We start from the raw sequence: 16,706 nt of genomic DNA on the forward strand, positions 1-16,706 counted from the left end.
AATGTTAAATGTAATGGATACAATTGCTCCCATTAAGGTGAAGGTTATCTCTGGAAGGAAAAAGTCTCCATGGAGAAACTCCACACTAGTGAAAAATGAAAAAAGAGAGTGTAGGAAAGCTGAGCGCAGATGGAGAAAAACAAACCTCCAGGTTCATTATGACATCTATAAAGAGAAACTTCACAATTATAATTTACAACTGAGGAGTGCAAGGAGGTCCTACTTCTCTGACATCATCACCAAAAACAGTCATAATGCTCGGGTCTTATTTTCTACAGTTGACAGGCTAACAAACCCTCCTGTGTCAGTGGCAGCTGAACTTCATTCGACCATGGCCTGCAATGACTTTGCCAAATTCTTCACAGAAAAAATCCAAAAGATTAGACAAGCAATTGGCACATCAACAGCAGATCCAGAATATGTACTGTGTCCACCGAAAAACAGTTTAAACACCATGAAACAGTTTCACCCGATTAACAGCAAAGACCTGGAGGACATCTTAGGTCAACTGAACTCCTCCTCTTGCTGTTTAGATGTCCTGCCAACAAGTTTTTTCAAAAAAGTCTCAAAGACTTTAGAGTCAGACCTGTTACAGATCGTCAATTTTTCTTTATTATCAGGTGTGTTTCCAGAATCACTAAAAACGGCTGTAATTAAACCTGTACTAAAAAAGGACAATCTCGACAAGACACAAATGAACAACTACAGGCCGATCTCAAATCTCCCATTTTTAAGTAAGATCATTGAAAAAGCAGTTTCTCAACAGCTCAATTACTTCTTAAAACAGAATAACTGCTATGATGCCTTCCAGTCAGGTTTTAGACAGAACCACAGCACTGAAACCGCTCTGACCAAAGTGTTTAATGACATATGTCTGAATACAGACAGTGGAAAAATGTCAGTCTTAGTTTTACTGGATCTCAGTGCAGCATTTGATACAGTTGACCACAACATATTACTCAAACGACTGGAGAACTGGACAGGTCTTTCAGGAACTGTACTAAACTGGTTCAAAACATACTTAGAAAACAGGAAATACTTTGTATCAATAGGTAACTTCACATCTGAGCAGACAAGTATCACATGTGGAGTTCCCCAAGGTTCCATCTTGGGACCTCTTCTGTTTAACATTTACATGCTCCCACTGGCACAGATTATAAAGAACAACAAAATAAACTACCATAGCTATGCAGATGACACACAAATATATATCACAATGTCACCAGGAGACCGAGGCCCTGTACAGGCTCTTGGTAAATGCATTGAGGAAATTAATGACTGGTTGTGCCACAATTTTCTCCAGCTAAACAAAAACAAAACTGAGGTAATAGTCTTTGGCGCCAAAGAAAAACGATTACAGGTCACCAGAGAACTTCAGTCTATACACCTAAAAACCACAAACCAGGCGAGAAATTTGGGTGTAGTGATGGATGCAGACCTAAACTTAGAAAAACACATTAAGACAATAACAAAATCAGCTTACTATCACCTCAAGAATATATCAAGGATAAAAGATCTGATGTCCCAACAGGACCTGGAAAAACTACTCCATGCATTCATCTTTAGTAGGCTTGATTACTGTAACAGCATCTTTACAGGTCTACCTAAAAAATCCGTCAGACAACTACAGCTCATTCAGAACTCTGCTGCTCGAGTCCTCACTAAGACCAAAAAAGTGGACCACATCAGTCCAGCTCTGAGGTCTTTACACTGGCTGCCTGTCCGTCAGAGGATAGACTTTAAAGTTCTGATGCTGGTCTATAAAGCTCTGAATGGTTTAGGACCAAAATACATCAGTGACCTCCTGACCCAGTATGAACCTTCCAGATCCCTCAGGTCATCTGGATCCGGTCTTTTATCAGTTCCCAGAGTCAGAACCAGACACGGAGAAGCCGCATTCAGCTTTTATGCTCCTTATATCTGGAACAAACTCCCAGAAAGCCTCCGATCAGCTGAAACACTCAGTTTATTTAAATCCAGGTTGAAGACTCACCTGTTCTCAGCTGCATTTGAATAAAGCACCAAATCCGCACTCAAAACTTACATTTTAACTACTGATTTTATCTACTGTCCTGATTTTATCTGTTTTGATTTTATATACTGTTTTGTTTGTTTGTTTGTTTGTTTGTTTGTTAATTAGTTAGTTTGTTTGCTTGTTTTAATCAATTTTAAATCATGCTTTTTATTTGTTTTTGTTTCTAATGTCTCTGTAAAGCACTTTGAATCACCTTGTTGTTGAATTGTGCTATACAAATAAATTTGCCTTGCCTTGCCTATATATAAACTTGGTAAAGGAAACTGACACATAGATTTTGGGATCATATCCATCTCCCCATCAGTCTGTGCCTAAAAGATTCCCTTCCTTGCCCATCGCCTGACCCTGCTCTTTCTGCCCTTTATTTCTACAACAGGTCACACCTGTCTTACAGTGGTTATGTACCAGCCCCTCCACTTCCATTTGCCTTGTTAATCACTTACAAACAGAATATCAGTAATAAAAAGACAGCTTATATTTATTCATTTATTTCAAATTCCAAAATGGCAGGTTTGACAGTCATTGGATTTCACAACTTCCTGACAGCTTCTCTTTTTTGTTGGTATTACTTGTGTGTAAGTACTCATTGAGATGTAATTTGTCTTAAAAGTTGAAAAGTAAAACCAAACTCAATACTAATGTCTGGGAGCATAAAGCTTCAAAATAATTTCAGTCTGAAACCATTGAAGCCCCACAGTGTCTGCAATGAAAATTAATGTCTTTTTTCTTCTTCTTTTTTTTTAAGCATGTGTGCTTCAGTGCATTTTGGATCAATTACTAATGAAATTTCCATACTCAAAGGCCTTCTTGGAAAATTCAGTGGTTCCCTCTCTTTGTAAGAGTATTTCCTCCCCCATATTTTCATATCCATATTTCATATTCTAGCTTTTGCTTTTTTGAACTTATTTCTCTTCCCCTTTACCTTCTCTACCTTCTGATTATGCATATATATCTCTATCTATCTATCTATATATATATATATATATATATATATATATAGATATAGATATAGATAGATAGAGATATAGATAGATATAGAGATAGAGATAGATAGATATATGATATATAGATATATATATATGCATACATGCATACGCATACATGCATGCATATATACACACACACACACACACACACTGAATTAGCTTGCAGGGTTGCTCCATCAATGTCTTTTATTTTACAGAAGTGATTCAATGTTGTATGCTTGTCCACACAATGAAAACCAAAGAAAAGTAGTTCTGTAATAGCTGTAGCTCAGGACGTAACGCAGGTCATCTACTAATTAAAAGGTTGGTGGTTTAATCCCTGGCTACGTTAGCCTGCATGCCAAATATCCTTGAGGAAGATCCGATGAATGAGTGTTAGACACAAAGCATCTCATGGAAAAAAGAAAAACAAAACATAGAAAAAAGTGCTTTTGTGAATGGTTGGAAAAGGCATGTTGTATAAAGTGCTGAGGCACAGTAGAAAAGTGCTGTGTGACCAAATATTTGTCCTGATAAAGATAATAATTACATGGTTTCCTTTAAAGCAACCGTGATTAATGAATTATTGTGCGAGAACGCAAATAAAGAGATAAACGCTCCTATGTTAATGTTCTTGCTCATATATTTATGTCATACAGGAGACACAAAGAGCAACAAAGTAATTACACATATATACCTTTACATACAATACACTGACGCGGACAGCAAAACCTTACTGGTACAACACACACACAAATCCAAACCTTAATTAAGTATAACAAGTATGTCTGTGTTTGCAAAGTAGTTTTCTTGTCAGACAAAACAGCTGAGCTGATGTTATTGCTGTTGTAATTACACTTGAGCTCACAGGGAGCCGCTGGTTAAACTCTTACAAGCTGAGAGTGAAAGCTGAGGGGAAACACAGACGTCAGAACAACAAGAAACTGTCACACCGCAATGTTGTCACCAAGAGAAGCACAGAGAACGTGTGTTGGGGGAAATCACAGTCGTCACAATGCATCATTATTAAACCAAGCCATTGAAAAAAAAAAATACAATGCAGCACAGAATCGTCAGGGATATACCAGGCAGCATTTTTGAAAACATGAAAACATGTAATCATAGAGGAGAAGATCACGAAATTAAAACTAAAATTTCAGTCCAGTATTGTCTCATTTTTTCATTTTACACATAAATGAATGAATGAATGAATGAATAAGCAGGCTTTTGCTTAGCCTTCTAGGATGTGCAGAGGATCACACAACTTGGGAATCATCCCTTAATTAATCTTATTAATCTTAAAGATCCTTTTCTTTCTTTTACCCTATACTTGCATTGCTGTGGGGGAAAAAGCTTTTGCCAGTTGCTGATATTCAACTATATTAACTGCATTGCAAGGCAGCTACATGTTAGTGTTACTGTCATTGCAATGACCTTGCCATTTAGATTGGAAGGTGTAGAGCCACAGCTACTTGTATGTCCTCAGCCAATCTATATATGTAATTAAGGATTGCAGCAGGTGATTACCTGTCTGTGATCAATAACACACCCACATGTTTCCTTTCTATTTCAGGCTTATGAAACACAAACGTAGAGACAAATACATACCGTAGCAGTCAGTTCTTTCAACTGGACCACGATTACTATACATGGCTGTATTGATGGATCCATCGATAAAATATCACGGTAACCTCAACAGTTTTGCATTATGTAACCAGATCACTTGTGTCTCCTACAAGCTGTTACGTCACACATGATCAGCTTTAACAATTAACAAAGGGGACCCTAAAAAGGAACCCGGCCGAGCATGACAACCTTCGTCATGTTCCATTTTATTTAATAAATACGTTGTTTATTTTCCCCCAAGGGCTACTGGCTCAGACCAACACTCATTAAAGCTTCTTCATGCAGGATGTCAATTATTAATTCTCTCATTTATGACCATCTATTAGAATGCATGGCTCATAGCACACAGGAGGGACTGTGGCAGGTTTTGTGAATACATTTCACAGAACAAACGGTTTTCAATAAAAGGGACTTTTGGCCTTTGAAAAAGCCTTTCATAACACCGTCCCTCTTGTAGAGTGCTGTTGAAAAATAAGCTGGGATGTAAGATGGCTCCGTTTGAATTGATGGTAACCTACTGCAAAGGAAATAAACATGGAAATAGAAAGGGGGGGGGGGATCATGGATTACATAAAGAAGATGTCTTGCTCTTTTGGCATCTCAACAAATTGGAACAAGCAATATTTATACATAATAATGAGAAGTCGTATACAGAAATACTGTATGTAAAAGGTAAAGTTTTTGAACTTCATATATTGGCTGCATTTCATTATATTTCTCTTAATAATACAAGCAAACTATCTCCCCAGGGTACAAACTAGTGGTGCATGTGCACAACACAAACAAATTAAACAAATGAAAGATAATAACTGGGGTTTCTTTGCATCTTGTATCATGTTTTTTTCTCAATGGGAGCCTCTCAGTCTAAGGAAAGAAAACTTCCAGAGTGGACGAGGTTTCACCAATTACTTCACAGCCTTTAACTGTGCAAACATTTTAGCACCACTGTGTCATCACCACAATCAAAATTGAGCAAAACAAACAAAATAAAGGGCATGAAAACATACTTAATCCAAACCAGAAGTAAAATTGTTTTTGGATAATTAGTTGAACGGCGTTTTGAACATATGGAATATTAGATTCAGTGGTAGGAGCTATCAAAGTTAGTATCCACGTACCAGACCACAGAGTCCCCTTTCATTCTGTGAAAGTTCAAAGTGTGTCTCAATTTCAAGATAATATTTCACAGTTATCGCATTTTTTAAAGTACATGGATTTCTTATAGGTTACTTCTGACCCCTATTTAACCCCCATAAATCCCTGTTGAATGCGACAATGGTGTCAGACTTCTGAATAAGCACACAAAACCTTGTAATGTTCAGCAATTCTGAGGTACTGGCTAGTGTTCATTGACTAAATTCCTAGTAAGAGAAACCACTCAGAGCAGTGTAGCCATGGTGAAGATTAGACAGTTTGAGGCTGATATTATTCTTGTCCACAGCAGTACATTGCTTAAATTTGATGCCAGTTCTACTGTCGGGTTTTCCAAAACATCTACTATAGGTAGTTTAAAAAAAAAAAAGATGGATGCAGCCACGTGATATCAACTTTTAGGAAATTAGTTTCCGTTGTGAAACTTGGATTTCAGCAGTTTCACCAACACCACTGATTAAAAAGGACACACATTTTCCAGGGTAGTCAAAGATACCATCACAGTTTCTGGCTATAAGACGTACTGTAAGGTGTGCTGTGTACAAGATAGGCAAATAGGCTCGACCCAGTCAAAAGCCTCTCATTGCAACTTAAATGAATGAAGATAATGGCGCAAACAAGAAGGTGCTTGTTAATCCGTCCAAATAATCTCTTATGTAGGGAATAAGAAAACGGCCCTGAGTGTGCACTGTGCCTCTGCTAGCTCTGACCCACTCAAGCTGCTCTCGATAGAAAGGTGCTGAAAGATATGAAATAATAAGGATTGGTTGGTTGGTTAGCTAGATCTGAAACACATGGAATAAAGAATAATGAGAGATAAAGTGTAAAAAAGAGAAACTGAAAATTAGCCGGAAGGAAGAGGCTAACAAGATAATATTGCAATCCAAGGGAGATACATACAGACCAGTACTGAGGCTGCTTTAAATTGGTGGGGGATTGTGGGGTCTGGAGAAATCCAATTAGCAGACTATCATTTCCAACGAGAGGATTCTTCAATAATGCAGACCTGGTCAGCTGTGGTCAAATAAACCAGCCCTCGGTTTGCACCACTGATGATTACATTTCACAATAAACCACTGATCCTGAAACCGCTGCAATCCATTCTCCAAATGGCTATGAGTGCAAAGAACAGCAGTTTACAGCACTCTTGGAAAGAGAAGACATGGTTAACTTTTCCCCCCTCTTCTCATCTTTCTCCTTTTGCCCCAATCAAATATTCATTTCATCCTTCTTTATCCTTTTTTATTTTCTCCATCTCCTTTTTACCTTCTTTTTCACCCTCTCTCTGTAATAGCAAAACTGAGTGAAACAGCCATTAAAATATCCATTAAGAACAAATGACAGACCAAACAATAAACTGCTCAGTGCTGATGTATTCAGCCAGCGTCTTGCACTTATCTACCTCAGAGAAAGCTGGCATTTGGTCATTATTATTCATTTGTTAGTTATATTTAATTAAAATAAAAATCTTTACCTGTTTAGAATACATACACCCTTCCTTTCAGATTTCATTTAAACAATACATTAAAGTGATTTCATAACTTTTAAAGCACTATATCTCTGTTTGGTGTAATGATGTTGCAAATAATGGCAGAAAAACAGTCACAGACATGCCTTTTAGTCACCTATTTTAACTATGTACTGACCATTTGATCATAGTATATGGCCATACACCTGCAAGAAATACTCATGCAAATAAGTTCACGCATGTACTCTCAATTTTGGGAGCTGAAAGACTTAGTAGTGTTTTGTAATATAAACACTTGCCACAGCCACACAAATATCCTGGGACAGTCAGCTGGCTCTGAAAGCAGCTCTCTTGGCATCAATCATATTTATCCTTAACAGCTTGACTGATTCTTGCCAGTGTGTCTTTTCTATCTGTGTGTGTGTGTGACTGAGCCTTTATTTAATTTCATTATTTTTATATACAATGTGTTACGAAAGCAGTTTCACCACGGTTCATAGATTCCTCAGGCCTCCAGAAAGAACACCGGGACTCAGTAGTCAATTCACAACACTTTTATTAATCGACACTCATTGATTACACCTTCTAGAAGGGAGATGAGATCCTCTGCAAATCTCAAGTCCTTTGTCTGTTACACACAGTTTTGTATATGTGACCCCCCCCCCCTTCTAAGCCCTCTGCGAGGTGCCATAAAACTAAGCACTATGTTTACATGTTTGTGTGTGTGCGAGCACGTGAGTGCCTGCGTATGCGCATTCCTGTGTGTAAGTGCATGTGTATATACAACACGTTCTCACTCCCAAAGCGTAACATTTTACGCTAGGTGACAAATCGTCAACATATTACGTTTTCGGCTACCCACCACGTTCCTAAATGACGACCTCGGAAAAATGAGGAAATATGAGAACCATATGGACTCAATCTACACATGTTCGCTCTTTTTCTTCAAATCACTTAGAAACAGGCTATTTAACATCATTAAACTCCTGGTTAACCTCAGGAAAAAGGTTATGGTTAGGGCTAGCGATAAGGTTAGGTTTAGGGCTGGAATACAGGGCTGGAACGTCTATTACCGCGGGAGCGTCATTGCACTGGATTTCGACCATAACCCGCCACGTACCATAAGAACGCCGAAGGTCTCCTTTCGCGTTCCTCAGGAACGCCGCGGGAAGTGACAAAACGTCGGCATGTTACGCCTCGGGAGTGAGAACGGGCTCATATATATGTGTATGTACCTCTGCGTACGTGACTTCCTAAAAGTCCATCTCCCTTCCAGAGCAAAGTTATTCAATACAAATGTTGAGACCCCCACCCAGGTATCCCCTGAGGAATTTCCACTCAACATTAACTCCTTTTTGTCTTACTTTCACAGTTCAAGTGGGGGAGGGTCTCCTAAAAATCTACTCCTAAGTTTATGACACACTCAGACGTTAATTACATCCAGGGCAGTGTCAGTGTCTCTACAATAATTCTACATCCTATCTAACACTTTTCTAAACTCTCAAATAAGCTAAACATTTCTTCAAATGTAATACATGTTATTACTTGAAAATTTAAGACTGGAAATAGCACCAGCTGATTCATGTCCTAGTTTACACATTCTCATGTGGGCAAGTGCATTTCCAGCCTGCACCACCATTACAAGGGTGACACAATTTATTCATTTATTTATTATTTTTCAAGCAATGTTTACAGCTTTTCAGTGTTCAATCAAATGTAGTCCCTTGAGATAATTTTGAGATGCTACAATGTGATGAAGCAATAATGAATAAAGATATCTAAAATAGATTGCTCACTTTCTCAAAATCTGTAATAATCAATGGGAATGTCACACTTTTGTTGATTAATAATAATAATAATAATAATGGATTGCATTTATATAGCGATTACAGTCAAATGAGTCTTAAAAAGGCACCTGTAACAGATGCTGGGAGATGTATACACCCCCTACCATTCAATAAATCCATCCATCTTTTTCTGGATTTATTGATTGTTGCAATCTTGGTTTTTACTGTCATTCCCTCTCAACGTTTACTATTAGTCTTACTTGGTCCCACTTTTCTCCATTTAGTATTTTCAGCTTCTCTCTTGTTTCTGCCCCCTGTCTTCTGTAACTTTAGATTTTCTGTTTACAACTCTTTTCACCACCACCCGCCTCTCCTCTGTCAGTAACTCCCCACCAACCTTTTCTATCATTTTTTGCAAAATTGCCTGTTCCAAGATTCTCAATATGTCAAAAGGAGCCAATTCAAAAATCAAAACGTTCCACTCAGAGAACATTGCAGTCGGTCTTTGACTTGTTTGTGTGTCCAAATAACCTCTTATGTAGGGAATAAGACAACAGCCCTAAGTGTGCACTGGGCCTCTGCTATCTCTGACTCACCCTCAAGCTGCTGTTGATAGAAAGTTTTCTTGTTTTCATTTGTGATTCACAAGTCCCCTGAAAGTCAATTGTATTCATAGAACAAACTCTGTTTGTCGCAAAGTGATTCAGAGACAGAGAAGCAGATAAGACTGGCATTAATAAAACAAGTGATAGAATAGCTACATCACAAGCTCGGGGAAAGGACTTGCTTTTAATTCTTTTTATACTTTAATTGCATTGCTTTAGGCGATTTCCCGAAAATCAGCCTTTTTACATTATTTATACAGAGAATGTTGCAGAACTACAGATTTTTTTAGAAAAAACCCTGAAAAAAAGACTTCTTAAAAAAGATACATTACTTATTATATGTTTTATTAATGAGTATACTTATTAGCTCACCTATTAGCATTTTTATCACTTGTAATTGCTGTACAGCAAATGCCATTGGTCTGAAAGAGATTAATTTCTGTGGTGAATCCATTTTTAGTCATGTCATATTCAATCATGAAAAACGGACCACTGAATTACAGATTAGTTCCCTTATAAACCACTTCAAATATATCCCTGATAGCGTCTGTCCGTATAAGCAGCCACACGATTTACAGATTGGTAAACTAATTGATTTTTCACATCAAATCCAATTTGGATAGCCTCAGGCTACCAGTAATAACTTCAATCTGACACCATCATTATTTTTAACTTGAAGAGATCCAGTGTATCTCTTTTACTTCAGAGAAAATTATGTACGAGTTATGAAATAACACATGCTTTAAACAATGTTCATCTTCTGGATAATCTGAGACTGAGGAAGCATAAACGCATTTGTCATTGTTCGAACAGTTCTGTTTGCAGCTGATAAATAGCTCCTGTGGCTGGATGTTTTTTTAAACAGTCAGGAGCAAACATTAAAGTCGAATGCTGATGTTTTCAAGAATAAAAGCTAAAGTAAACGTCAAGTCAGATGATATATAGTTGACTATGGTTGCCTATCAGCAGTAAATATTGTGTCACGGTCCTGGGTCGGTGACCCAGCGCTTTGAGTTTTGTTATTAGTATTTTCTAGTTTATTCTGTTTTGTATTGGTGGTTGGGGTTTGGTTGTGTTTATTTTCCCTACCTGCGTCTCCCTCGGTGCTCTGTTCATGTCCCCGTGTTGTTATGTAAAACAGTCTGTGTGTTTCCTGTTTTACTTTGTAGGGTTGTGTCTCGTTATGTCCATTAGTTCCAGCTGTGTCCCCGCCTGTCTGCCATTACCCGATTACCCTGTGTGTGTGTATATATAGTGGGTGTCGGTCTGTGTTGGTTGTCGGCTCGTCTGTGTTTCATGGTGTCTGTTCCTCGTCTGTGTCTCTCTGCCTCCCACCCCATTTGTATGATCCGGTTTGTTATTTAGCTCACCCAGTTTAGGTTTATGTTCTGTCCTGCCCTCAGTTCTGTTATTTGTACACCGTAAATTAAACCCTCACTCATATCATCATATCGGCTGTCTGCATTTTGGGTCCTCCGTTTCCTCCACACCACACGGCTCACCCCGCCAGCCGTGACAGTACGAGCCGACCACAAGATGGATCCAGCAGCTTTGTCTGGGGAGAGCGACCTCGCACGCATCCAACGCCTCATGGACTGGGTAACCCACACCACCAACGCAAGTGCGAAAGTGGTGGGGTTAAAAGCCATCGAGGCAATTCTGGAAGGGAATTCCTACCTCTGCCAGTTCGAGGGACTTTCGGACTTAATTCGCAACCTGCGTAAAGCCCGGGAGGTGGTGCAAGCCCGGGAATCCACAGACTTTGTCCAGCAGCAGCGGACTACGGCCGCCCCGGAACAGCCACGTCAGCTTCTCCCGCCGGAGGTTTTGCCCGGCCCGCCGGAGGTTTTGCCCGGCCCGCCGGAGGTTTTGCCCGGCCCGCCGGAGGTTTTGCCCGGCCCGCCGGAGGTTTTGCCCGGCCCGCCGGAGTCGTCCGCAGGGAGGAGGCGACGATCGCGCCGTCGGCGCGTCACCCCACAGCCGGATACTAGGACTATAGCACTACAGGCTGTGGTGAGTGGACAAGACACTCTTTTGGTTTCACCGGAACTAGTGACTGTTTATACCGGGGCTGTGTTTTTTGAGCCTGCTGCACAGCCGCAAGCTCGTTTAGCTGCACAGCCGCAAGCTCGTTTAGCTGCACAGCCGCAAGCTCGTTTAGCTGCACAGCCGCAAGCTCGTTTAGCTCGGCCCCCGGTATCCCCACTAGCCCAGTCATCTATGCCATCTTCACCGACTCCCTCTGTACAGCAGGCTGCGTCTCTGCCTCCCGTTTTGGACTCTTTTTCTAAGTATTTTTTGCAGAGAGACAAACCACACAATCCTGAAAACACTCCTCAAGAGCTGGCCAGTTCTGAGATGCACTCCAGGGCCTCCCCAGAGGCTGGGTTTCAGCCCCCAGCAGACTCTGGACCCCTGGAGGTAAAGAAGCCAGCTGAGGACTGCACCCGGCTGTCGCTGCCTGAGCTGAGTCAATGTTCGGTGCAGCTGCAGTCAGCCTTGTGTTTGCCAGAGGCCCGTGCGCCTGCTGGTTCTGATCTGTTCCTGCCAGAGGCCCGTGCGCCTGCTGGTTCTGATCTGTTCCTGCCAGAGGCCCGTGCGCCTGCTGGTTCTGATCTGTTCCTGCCAGAGGCCCGTGCGCCTGCTGGTTCTGATTTGTCCCTGCCAGAGGCCCGTGCGCCTGCTGGTTCTGAATTGTCCCTGCCAGAGGCCCGTGCGCCTGCTGGTTCTGATCTGTTCCTGCCAGAGGCCCGTGCGCCTGCTGGTTCTGATCCGTCCCTGCCAGGGGCTCCAGTGCCCACTGGTTCTGCGACTGTTTTCGCTGGGGGGCCCGAGGAGCCCGTCCAGCCTCCTGTCTCGTCAGCTGGAGGGCCCGAGGAGCCCGTCCAGCCTTCTGTCTCGTCCGCTGGAGGGCCCGAGGAGCCCGTCCAGCCTCCTGCCTCGTCAGCTGGAGGGCCCGAGGAGCCCTTCCAGTCTTCTGCCTCGTCAGCTGGAGGGCCCGAGGAGCCCGTCCAGCCTCCTGCCTCGTCAGCTGGAGGGCCCGAGGAGCCCGTCCAGCCTCCTGCCTCGTCAGCTGGAGGGCCCGAGGAGCCCGTCCAGCCTCCTGCCTCGTCAGCTGGAGGGCCCGAGGAGCCCGTCCAGTCTTCTGCCTCGTCAGCTGGAGGGCCCGAGGAGCCCGTCCAGCCGCCAGCTGCAGCCTCATCATCCTCGCCGGCTGCCGCTCCATCCACGCCGCCGGCAGCAACAGCAGCTTCATCCACACCACCGGCAGCAACAGCAGCTTCATCCTCGCCAGCTGCAGCAGCCGTGTCTTCATCCTCGCCAGCTGCAGCCTCCGTGTCTTCATCCTCGCCAGCTGCAGCCTCCGTGTCTTCATCCTCGCCAGCTGCAGCCTCCGTGTCTTCATCCTCGCCAGCTGCAGCCTCCGTGTCTTCATCCTCGCCAGCTGCAGCCTCCGTGTCTTCATCCTCGCCAGCTGCAGCCTCCGTGTCTTCATCCTCGCCAGCTGCAGCCTCCGTGTCTTCATCCTCGCCAGCTGCAGCCTCCGTGTCTTCATCCTCGCCAGCTGCAGCCTCCGTGTCCTCAGCTTCACCCACGCCGTCGCCTGGTCCAGCTCCGGCTTCTTCGTCGCCTGGTCCAGCTCCGGCTTCTTCGTCGCCTGGTCCAGCTCCGGCTTCTTCGTCGCCTGGTCCAGCCTCTGCCTCAGCCTCGTCTGGTCCAGCCTCTGCTTCCGCTTCGTCTGGTCCAGCCTCTGCCTCAGCTTCGTCTGGTCCAGCTTCAGCTCCTGCCTCGTGTGGTCCAGCGAAGGCCACGCAGCCTTCAGGTTCCCAACTGCCGCCTCAACATCGTCGGTCATCTGCCGGGCCGCATGTTGGGCATCTAAGCCGCCGCTGCCGTGTGCACGGCCGGCCTCCTGAACTGTTTCCCCGTCGCCGCCGTTGCTGTCCGCACGGTCGGCCGCCTGAACTGTTTCCCCGTCGCCGCCGTTGCTGTCCGCACGGTCGGCCGCCTGAACTGTTTCGCCGCCGTTGCTGTCCGCACGGTCGGCCGCCTGAACTGTTTCCCCGTCGTCGCCACTGCCGTGTGCACGGCCGGCCTCCTGAACTGTTTCCCCGTCGTCGCCGCTGCCGTGTGCATGGCCGGCCTCCTGAACTATGTTTTGGGACCCTGTTCTTGGACTCCAGCATGTGTGTTTGTGTTTTGGACAATTCGCTTGGTTCGCTGGAGCTTGTTTTTGTTCGGTGTTGGTCCCTCCGTCCTGATCCCCCCGCCGCCCGCCCTGGGTTGGTCGTCTGTTTTTGTTTTGGGCTGTCTGGAGCCAGCCCTTGAGGGGGGGGTACTGTCACGGTCCTGGGTCGGTGACCCAGCGCTTTGAGTTTTGTTATTAGTATTTTCTAGTTTATTCTGTTTTGTATTGGTGGTTGGGGTTTGGTTGTGTTTATTTTCCCTACCTGCGTCTCCCTCGGTGCTCTGTTCATGTCCCCGTGTTGTTATGTAAAACAGTCTGTGTGTTTCCTGTTTTACTTTGTAGGGTTGTGTCTCGTTATGTCCATTAGTTCCAGCTGTGTCCCCGCCTGTCTGCCATTACCCGATTACCCTGTGTGTGTGTATATATAGTGGGTGTCGGTCTGTGTTGGTTGTCGGCTCGTCTGTGTTTCATGGTGTCTGTTCCTCGTCTGTGTCTCTCTGCCTCCCACCCCATTTGTATGATCCGGTTTGTTATTTAGCTCACCCAGTTTAGGTTTATGTTCTGTCCTGCCCTCAGTTCTGTTATTTGTACACCGTAAATTAAACCCTCACTCATATCATCATATCGGCTGTCTGCATTTTGGGTCCTCCGTTTCCTCCACACCACACGGCTCACCCCGCCAGCCGTGACATATTGTTTTCCTTTTGTCATTGTTCTGATCTTTCCCTCAGATTAGATTTGGGATTTAGATTTGCAACTACAGGACTTGGGCACATTGGGTCAACAATGACCTTTCTATATACCAAAGTTTTCTGGAGTTAAATGTGATGCCATCTGTCCAACACCTAAAGCTTGGACAAAATTGGGCCATTTAACAGAATGATGATCCCAAGTACATGTTTTAGGGTATTGCTGCTGAAGATGGCTCTATAAGCTCTACAACCTATACCTAGTTACCTAGAATGTCTAGTTTTTCTGCTGCTTTTGTATTTTAATATGTTTTGTTTTTCTTTTTAAGAAAACAGAGACTCTTATATGACATGTTGTTGTATTTTCCTTTTAAAGACATTAAAGACCTGGTAAGGACAATTTAAGACATATCTTTTGTCCTGATATGTAAACCTTCTCATTAACAGAGGCTGTGCTTTCTTTTTACTATGACTTTATATTAAATAACTGAGTAAATTAATGAATAAATAAAAAGAGAGAAGTACAAAAAATTGTATGTGACCAGCCATTAAAACTGTTTTTATTAATGAATGCTCATCTGGAACTCTGTTAGCCTGTCATGCCATTTGCTTTAGGGGTGCCATGACAACAAAATAACTAAGATAAGCAATGTCATTGCTACTATTGTGACCTTTGCCATTGTGGGAAAGAAGGGGGAAGAAGACTGATACTGACAGAACATATGAGAAAGAGAGCTGGTGAATATGGGTACGGGAAAATGAAAGCAAGCAGGAGATGCTGGAAGAGAGAGTGGAATGAAGTGAAAACACTGAGAAAGATGCCAGCATAGAGACAAGAAGGAGATCAAGGGAAGAAAAGTGTAATGAAGATGTTGGCCACGGGAGAGAGAGAGGAAAAGGGTGATGAATATACATCTAGATAATACTGTAATGACCTCCCTGGGGAAATTAAAAATTATGGTACAATCATTTATATGTTACATTTGTGTCACTGCTGCAAGAGCATGTCATCAGCCAACCCAGTGTCATTAAAACACACTGGCTCCCTTTACACCAGTCATTAACATGTGCATTATATTTGCATTATGTCCAAATGAATTGTAGCTGGACCCTTCTTTAACTTTGCCTCCTTTAAAATATGGTTATATTTTGCTTATTTAGTTGCTTTTTCATAATATTTTCACGTGTAAATACATTTTTTCTGACTTTGTACAATCCACAACTCTATAAGCTGATGCAGCATCTATAGTACTGTATTTGTCACTAGCAGACAGTCCAAGCTCTGTAACCATGTAAAAAAACAACACAATCTGCAAATCCATATTTTATTCACAATAGAACAGAGGAAATATATGAATATATATATTAAATATATTTAAACTGAGAGAATGTACAATTTTAAGAAGAGATTGTATATTAGCTTATATTGAATTTGATGACAGCAGCAAGTCTCAGAAAAGTTGGCCATCTTTAGCACTGTGTGTAGCATCGCCTCTTTAAACACAGGTGAACTGAGCAGAGTGGTTATTGGGAAGGGAATATTTTCCCATTTTTGTCTGATATGGGATTCTAGCTGCACAATGGCACTGGGTCTCCTTTGTCATATTTTTCATTTCATGATGCTCCTAATGTTTTCAGTTGGTGAGCACTCAGACTTCTCTACTGCAAAGCCATGCTGTTGTTTTAGATGCAGTATGTGATTTTGTATTCTCTCGCTTAAATATGCAAAAAGATTTCTGGAAGGGAACATATGTTGCTTTGAAACCTTTAGGTACCTATTAACGTTTATGGTGCCTTTCAAGGTCTGCAAGCTGCTGGTTCCATAGGTACTAATGACCCCCATTACATCCAAGATAACAAGCTCAATGGTCCCTCTGATCTTTAGCCACGAGGACGCGGTGTTCATGTTTTCCATAAGATTTTAAATTTCAGTTCATCGTTTGCCTTGGTCCATTTTAAATGAGCTCTGGCTCAGTAATTATGGTAGAATTTCTGGATCATGTTTCCATATGGCTCCTTCCTCACAAGATTGAGCTTTAACCTGCGTTTGTGGCGCCCCAGCAAACTTTGTTCACAGACAGTGATTTCTAGAATTGTTCCAGACTCCATGCAGGTATTTCCATGACACAGCCATGCCTGTTTTTAATGCAGCGCCTCTGGCAGCCCAGAAATCCTGGGCATTAATTCTCA

The 16,706-nt window shown here is 42.7% G+C and overlaps 1 protein-coding gene across 1 annotated transcript; it reads left to right on the forward strand.

The window, feature by feature from the left end:
* Nucleotides 1-10,642: 10,642 nt before the first annotated feature.
* Nucleotides 10,643-14,451, forward strand: LOC148099892 (uncharacterized). Its single transcript, XM_087849681.1, has 4 exons — nucleotides 10,643-11,462; nucleotides 11,526-12,521; nucleotides 12,771-12,873; nucleotides 13,024-14,451. The coding sequence occupies exons 1-4, from the start codon at nucleotides 11,175-11,177 to the stop codon at nucleotides 13,965-13,967; spliced, it is 2,331 nt and encodes a 776-aa protein (XP_087705807.1). The 5' UTR covers nucleotides 10,643-11,174; the 3' UTR covers nucleotides 13,968-14,451.
* Nucleotides 14,452-16,706: the final 2,255 nt, after the last annotated feature.

The sequence above is a fragment of the Neolamprologus brichardi genome, chromosome 13, assembly GCF_056152115.1.
Source record: "Neolamprologus brichardi isolate AB-2024 chromosome 13, ASM5615211v1, whole genome shotgun sequence".
Taxonomy (NCBI): domain Eukaryota; kingdom Metazoa; phylum Chordata; class Actinopteri; order Cichliformes; family Cichlidae; genus Neolamprologus; species Neolamprologus brichardi.